This window comes from Petromyzon marinus, assembly GCF_048934315.1.
Source record: "Petromyzon marinus isolate PM22_M1 ecotype Great Lakes invasive population chromosome 83 unlocalized genomic scaffold, UKy_Petmar_22M1.pri1.0 chr83_unloc.4, whole genome shotgun sequence".
NCBI lineage: Eukaryota > Metazoa > Chordata > Hyperoartia > Petromyzontiformes > Petromyzontidae > Petromyzon > Petromyzon marinus.
Window position 1 is genome coordinate 119,425 of NW_027422637.1, and position 8,076 is coordinate 127,500.

Here is an 8,076-nt window from a genome sequence, read left to right on the forward strand (position 1 = left end):
ACACTCTCACATTCACTGTCACACATTCACACACATTCACACACACACACATTCACACTCACACATTCACTCACACACATTCACACACACACATTCACACACACACACATTCACTCACACACATTCACACACATTCACATACACACATTCACTCTCACACATTCACACTCTCACATTCACTCTCACACACACACATTCACACTCACACTAAGTGGACCCCTGGCTGAGATAAAGGGGGTAGGCGATCCCCCTGTTAGACTCCACTCACACAACCATCACCACTACCACCACTACCACCACAACCATCACCACTACCACCACTACCACCATTACCACCACCACCTCCACCACCACTACCACCACTACCATCACTACCACTACAACCACCACTACCACTACCAGCATTACCACTACCACCTCCACCACCACTACCACCACCTCCACCATCACCTCCACTACCACCACTACCACCACTACCACCACCTCCACCACCACTATCACCACCACTACCACCACCACCATCACCTCCACTACCACCACTACCCCCTCTACCACCACCACTACCACCACTACCACCACCTCCACCACCACTACCACCACCTCCACCACCACTACCACCACCTCCACCACCACTACCACCACTACCACCACCTCCACCACCACTATCACCACCACCACCACCATCACCTCCACTACCACCACCTCCACCACCACTACCACCACTACCACCACCTCCACCACCACTATCACCACCACTACCACCACCACCACTACCACCACTACCACCACCTCCACCACCACTATCACCACCACTACCACCACCACCATCACCTCCACTACCACCACTACCACCACCATCACCTCCACCACCATCACCTCCACTACCACCACTACCCCCTCTACCACTACCATCACCTGGAATGTGAAAATCGGGGGAGGGAGAGACACGGGGAGAGAGACACGGGGAGAGAGACACGCGGAGAGAGAGACACTGGGAGAGAGACACGGGGAGAGAGACACGCGGAGAGAGAGACACTGGGAGAGAGACACGGGGAGAGAGAGACACTGGGAGAGAGAGACGGGGAGAGACAGCGTAGGTGTCTGTGTGTGTGTGTCTCTCTGTGTGTCTGTGTGTCTGTGTGTGTGTCTGTGCGTGTGTGTGTCTGTGTGTGTGTCTGTGCTTGTCTGTGTGTGTGTGTGTGCCTGTGTGTATGTGCGTGTGTGTGTGTCTGTGTGTGTGTGTCTGTGTGTGTGTGTCTGTGTGTGTGTGTGTGTCTGTGCGTGTGTCAGTGATCTCAGTCAGTCGACCCGTGGCACCTGGGTCTGCCCCGTGACCTCCTGCCAGCGGGCGTTCAACACTCCACGTGGCCTCAGGGTGCACATAGCCTGGCACAAGCGTCGTGGTGACGTCACCGCCACTTAGTGGCGAATGGCGGTTGTTGTTGTTGTTGTGTGTGTCACTGTGTATGTGTGTGTCACTGTGTGTGTGTAGGTGTGTCTGTGTGTGTGTGTGTCTGTGTGTGTGTCTGTCTGTGTGTGTGTGTCTGTGTGTGTGTGCGAGTGGTGAGCGAGTGGTGAGTCGGGGAGTGGTGAGCACGTCTGTGGGTGAGCAGGTGAGCCTTGGGTGAGTGTGGCGAGTGTGTGGGTGAGTGTGGTGAGTGTGGTGAGTGTGTGGGTGAGTGTGGTGAGTGTGGTGAGTGTGTGGGGGAGTGGTGAGTGTGGTGAGTGTGGTGAGTGTGTGGGTGAGTGTGGTGAGTGTGGTGAGTGTGTGGGTGAGTGGGTGAGTGTGTGGGTGAGTGTGGTGAGTGTGTGGGTGAGTGGTGAGTGTGGTGAGTATGTGGTGAGTGGTGAGTGTGGTGAGTGTGTGCATCATGAGCGAGTTGGTGAGCGAGTTGGTGAGCGAGTTGGTGAGCGAGTTGGTGAGCGAGCTGGTGAGCGAGCAGGTGAGCGAGCTGGTGAGCGAGTTGGTGAGCGAGCTGGTGAGCGAGCTGGTGAGCGAGTTGGTGAGCGAGTTGGTGAGCGAGCTGGTGAGCGAGTTGGTGAGCGAGTTGGTGAGCGAGTTGGTGAGCGAGCTGGTGAGCGAGTTGGTGAGCGAGTTGGTGAGCGAGTTGGTGAGCGAGTTGGTGAGCGAGTTGGTGAGCGAGTTGGTGAGCGAGTGGATGAGCGAGCTGGTGAGCGAGTTGGTGAGCGAGCAGGTCAGCGAGTTGGTGAGTGAGTTGGTGAGCGAGTTGGTGAGCGAGTTGGTGAGCGAGCAGGTTAGCGAGCTGGTGAGCGAGCTGGTGAGCGAGTTGGTGAGCGAGTTGGTGAGCGAGTTGGTGAGCGAGTTGGTGAGCGAGCAGGTCAGCGAGTTGGTGAGCGAGTTGGTGAGCGAGTTGGTGAGCGAGCAGGTCAGCGAGTTGGTGAGCGAGTTGGTGAGCGAGTTGGTGAGCGAGTTGGTGAGCGAGCAGGTCAGCGAGTTGGTGAGCGAGCAGGTCAGCGAGTTGGTGAGCGAGTTGGTGAGCGAGTTGGTGAGCGAGTTGGTGAGCGAGTTGGTGAGCGAGTTGGTGAGCGAGCAGGTCAGCGAGTTGGTGAGCGAGCAGGTCAGCGAGTTGGTGAGCGAGTTGGTGAGCGAGTTGGTGAGCGAGTTGGTGAGCGAGTTGGTGAGCGAGTTGGTGAGCGAGTTGGTGAGCGTGTTGGTGAGCTGCTCCACCAGTAGCCAGCATCACCACCTCCATCAGAGCCCTCCTGCAAAACACGGCAAGCACCACTTACTCACCACTCACTCACCACTTACTCACCACTCACTCACCACTCACTCACCACTCACTCACCAAACACTCACCACTCACTCACCACTTACTCACCACTTACTCACCACTTACTCACCACTCACTCACCACTTACTCACCACTTACTCACCACTTACTCACCACTTACTCACCACTTACTCATCACTTACTCACCACTCACTCACTACTTACTCACTCACCCACTCACTCACTACTTACTCACCACTCACTCACCACACACTCACCACTCACTTACTCACCACTCACTCAACCACTCACTCACACACCCACTCACTCACCACTCACTTACTCACCACTTACTCACCACTTACTCACCACCTACTCACTCACCCACTCACCACTCACTCAACCACTCACTCACTTACCCACTCACTCACCACTTACTCACCACTCACCACTTACTCACCACTCACCACTTACTCACCACTCACTCACCACTTACTCACTTACTCACTCACTCACCACCCACTCACTCAACCACTCACTCAACCACTCACTTACTCACCACTCACTCACCACTCACTCACCACTCACTCAACCACTCACCACTTACTCACCACTCACTCACCACTCACTCACCACTTACTCACCACTCACTCACCACACACTCACCACACACTCACCACTTACTCACCACTTACTCACCACACACTCACCACACACTCACCACTCACTCACCACTCACTCACTCACCCACTTACCACTCACTCACTCACCCACTTACTCACCACTCACTCACCACTCACTCACCCACTCACTCACCACTCACTCACCTACTGACCACTCACTCACCCACTCACTCACCCACTCACCCACTCACCCACCACTTACTCACCACTCACTCACCACTTACTCACTCACCCACTCACTACTCACCACTCACTCACTACTCACTCACCACTTACCACACACTCAACACTCACTCACCACTTACTCACCACTCACCCACTCACTCACCCACCACTCACCACCTCACTCACTCACCACTCACTCACCACTTACCACACACCACTCACTCACTCACCACTCACTCACCACTTACCACTCACTCACTCACTACTCACTCACTCACCAGTCACTCACCATACACTCACCACACACTCACTCACCACTTACTCACCACGTACTCACCACGTACTCACCACTCACTCACCACACTCACCACTCACTCACTTACCACTCACACCACACTCACCACTCACTCACTCACCACTCACTCACCACTCACTCACTAACCACACACTCACTCATCACTTGCCACACACTCACACACTCACCACTCACTCACCACTCACTCACCACTCACTTACCACACACTCACCACTTACCACACACTCACCCACTCACTCACTTCATGCTCACTCACCACCCATCCACTCACCACTCACTCACTCACCCACTTACTCAGTCACTCACTCACTCACAGTGAGTGAGTGGTGAGTGGTGAGTCAGTGGTGAGTGAGTGAGTGATTAGGTGAGTGGGTGGGTGAGTAGGTGAGTGAGTGAGTAGGTGAGTGGGTGGGTGAGTAGGTGGGTGGGTGAGTGAGTGAGTGGTGAGTGGTGAGTGGATGGGTGGTGAGTGAGCATGAAGTGAGTGAGTGAGTGTGTGTGTGAGCGTGAGTGTGGTGAGCGTGAGTGGTGAGCGTGAGTGGTGAGTGGTGAGCGTGAGTGGTGAGTGGTGAGCGTGAGTGGTGAGCGTGAGTGGTGAGTGGTGAGCGTGAGTGGTGAGCGTGAGTGGTGAGCGTGAGTGGTGAGTGGTGAGCGTGAGTGGTGAGTGGTGAGCGTGAGTGAGTGGTGAGTGGTGAGCGTGAGTGGTGAGTGGTGAGCGTGAGTGGTGAGTGGTGAGTGAGTGGTGAGCGTGAGTGGTGAGTGGTGAGTGAGTGGTGAGTGGTGAGTGAGTGGTGAGTGGTGAGTGAGTGGTGAGCGTGAGTGGTGAGTGAGTGGTGAGTGGTGAGCGTGAGTGGTGAGTGTGAGTGGTGAGCAGTGAGTGGTGAGTGAGTGGTGAGTGGTGAGCGTGAGTGGTGAGTGTGAGTGGTGAGCGTGAGTGGTGAGTGAGTGGTGAGTGGTGAGCGTGAGTCAGTGGTGAGTGGCGAGTGGTGAGCGTGAGTGGTGAGCGTGAGTGGTGAGCGAGTGGTGAGTGGTGAGCGTGAGTGGTGAGTGTGAGTGGTGAGTGAGTGGTGAGTGGTGAGCGTGAGTCAGTGGTGAGTGGTGAGTGGTGAGCGTGAGTGGTGAGTGGTGAGCGCGAGTGGTGAGTGTGAGTGGTGAGCGTGAGTGGTGAGTGGTGAGCGTGAGTGGTGAGCGTGAGTGGTGAGCGTGAGTGGTGAGTGGTGAGCGTGAGTGGTGAGTGGTGAGCGTGAGTGGTGAGCGTGAGTGAGTGGTGAGTGGTGAGTGAGTGGTGAGTGGTGAGCGTGAGTGGTGAGCGTGAGTGGTGAGCGTGTGTGGTGAGTGAGTGGTGAGTGGTGAGCGTGAGTGGTGAGCGTGTGAGTGGTGAGTGAGTGGTGAGCCTGAGTGGTGAGCCTGAGTGGTGAGCGTGAGTGGTGAGTGGTGAGCGTGAGTGGTGAGCGTGAGTGGTGAGTGGTGAGCGTGAGTGGTGAGTGAGTGGTGAGCGTGAGTGGTGAGCGTGAGTGGTGAGTGAGTGGTGAGTGGTGAGTGGTGAGCGTGAGTGGTGAGCGTGAGTGGTGAGCGTGAGTGGTGAGGGTGAGTGGTGAGTGGTGAGCGTGAGTGGTGAGAGTGAGTGGTGAGTGAGTGGTGAGTGGTGAGCGTGAGTGGTGAGCGTGAGTGGTGAGGGTGAGTGGTGAGGGTGAGTGGTGAGTGGTGAGCGTGAGTGGTGAGTGGTGAGCGTGAGTGGTGAGCGTGAGTGGTGAGTGGTGAGCGTGAGTGGTGAGTGGTGAGTGGTGAGCGTGAGTGGTTAGTGAGTGAGCGTGAGTGTGGTGAGCGTGAGTGTGGTGAGTGGTGAGCGTGAGAGTGGTGAGGGTGAGCGTGAGTGGTGAGCGTGAGTGGTGAGCGTGAGTGGTGAGTGGTGAGCGTGAGTGGTGAGTGGTGAGCGTGAGTGGTGAGCGTGAGTGGTGAGTGGTGAGCGTGAGTGGTGAGTGGTGAGCGTGAGTGAGTGGTGAGTGGTGAGCGTGAGTGGTGAGTGGTTAGCGTGAGTGGTGAGTAGTGAGTGGTGAGTGAGTGGTGAGCGTGAGTGGTGAGTGGTGAGTGAGTGGTGAGTGAGTGGTGAGTGAGTGGTGAGCGTGAGTGGTGAGCGTGAGTGGTGAGTGAGTGGTGAGCGTGAGTGGTGAGTGGTGAGCGTGAGTGGTGAGTGAGTGGTGAGTGGTGAGCGTGAGTGGTGAGTGTGAGTGGTGAGTGGTGAGTGAGTGGTGAGTGGTGAGCGGTGAGTGGTGAGCGTGAGTGGTGAGCGTGAGTGGTTGGTGAGTGGTGAGTGGTGAGCGTGAGTCAGTGGTGAGTGGTGAGCGTGAGTGGTGAGCGTGAGTGGTGAGCGTGTGAGTGGTGAGCGTGAGTGGTGAGTGGTGAGCGCGAGTGGTGAGTGTGAGTGGTGAGTGAGTGGTGAGCGTGAGTGAGTGGTGAGTGGTGAGTGAGTGGTGAGTGGTGAGTGAGTGGTGAGTGGTGAGCGTGAGTGGTGAGCGTGAGTGGTGAGCGTGAGTGGTGAGCGGTGAGTGGTGAGTGGTGAGCGTGAGTGGTGAGCGTGAGTCAGTGGTGAGTGGTGAGTGAGTGGTGAGTGAGTGGTGAGTGGTGAGCGTGAGTGGTGAGCGTGAGTGGTGAGTGGTGAGTGAGTGGTGAGTGAGTGGTGAGTGGTGAGTGAGTAGGTGAGTGGTGAGTGGTGAGCGTGAGTCAGTGGTGAGTGGTGAGTGAGTGGTGAGTGAGTGGTGAGTGAGTGAGTGGTGAGTGAGCGTGAGTGGTGAGTGGTGAGCGTGAGTGGTGAGTGGTGAGCGTGAGTGGTGAGCGTGAGTGAGGGGTGAGTGGTGAGTGGTGAGCGTGAGTGGTGAGTGGTTAGCGTGTGAGTGGTGAGTGATGAGTGGTGAGTGGTGAGCGTGAGTGGTGAGCGTGAGTGGTGAGCGTGAGTGGTGAGCGTGAGTGGTGAGTGGTGAGCGTGAGTGGTGAGCGTGAGTGGTGAGTGGTGATTGTGAGTGGTGAGTGGTGAGCGTGAGTGTGGTGAGTGGTGAGCGTGAGTGTGGTGAGCGTGAGTGGTGAGTGGTGAGTGTGAGTGGTGAGCGTGAGTGTGGTGAGTGGTGAGCGTGAGTGTGGTGAGCGTGAGTGTGGTGAGTGGTGAGTGTGAGTGGTGAGTGGTGAGCGTGAGTGTGGTGAGTGGTGAGTGGTGAGCGTGAGTGTGGTGAGTGGTGAGCGTGAGTGTGGTGAGCGTGAGTGTGGTGAGTGGTGAGTGTGAGTGGTGAGTGGTGAGCGTGAGTGTGGTGAGTGGTGAGTGGTGAGCGTGAGTGGTGAGTGGTGAGCGTGAGTGGTGAGCGTGAGTGGTGAGCGTGAGTGGTGAGTGGTGAGCGTGAGCGTGGTGAGCGTGAGTGTGGTGAGTGGTGAGCGTGGGTGGTGAGTGGTGAGCGTGAGTGTGGTGAGTGGTGAGTGGTGAGCGTGAGTGGTGAGTGGTGAGCGTGAGTGGTGCGCGTGAGTGGTGAGTGGTGAGCGTGAGTGGTGAGCGTGAGTGGTGAGTGGTGAGTGGTGAGCGTGAGTGTGGTGAGTGGTGAGCGTGGGTGGTGAGCGTGAGAGTGATGAGGGTGAGTGTGAGTGGTGAGGGTGAGTGGTGAGCGTGAGTGGTGAGTGGTGCGTGGTGAGCGTGAGTGGTGAGTGGTGAGCGAGTGGTGAGAGTGAGTGGTGAGTGAGTGGTGAGTGGTGAGCGTGAGTGGTGAGCGTGAGTGGTGAGGGTGAGTGGTGAGGGTGAGTGGTGAGCGTGAGTGGTGAGTGGTGAGTGGTGAGCGTGAGTGGTGAGCGTGAGTGGTGAGTGGTGAGCGTGAGTGGTGAGTGGTGAGTGGTGAGCGTGAGTGGTTAGTGAGTGAGCGTGAGTGTGGTGAGCGTGAGTGTGGTGAGTGGTGAGCGTGAGAGTGGTGAGGGTGAGCGTGAGTGGTGAGCGTGAGTGGTGAGCGTGAGTGGTGAGCGTGAGTGGTGAGTGGTGAGCGTGAGTGGTGAGTGGTGAGCGTGTGAGTGGTGAGTGATGAGTGGTGAGTGGTGAGCGTGAGTGGTGAGCGTGAGCGTGGTGAGCGTGAGTGGTGAGCGTGAGTGGTGAGCGTGAGTGGTGAGTGGTGAGCGTGAGTGGTGAGCGTGAGTGGTGAGCGTGAGTGGT

General features: G+C 56.9%; 1 protein-coding gene across 2 annotated transcripts in view; it reads right to left on the reverse strand.

The window, feature by feature from the left end:
* Nucleotides 1–864: 864 nt before the first annotated feature.
* The window catches only part of LOC142905332 (casein kinase I-like), an 83,388-nt gene continuing 76,176 nt past the window's right edge, over nt 865–8,076 (reverse strand). For both annotated transcript variants that reach the window (XM_076059010.1, XM_076059009.1), the window contains exon 10: nt 865–2,724. In XM_076059010.1, the coding sequence (XP_075915125.1) occupies nt 2,714–2,724 (11 nt within the window). In that variant the 3' untranslated portion in view covers nt 865–2,713. The remainder of the gene's footprint in view (nt 2,725–8,076) is intronic.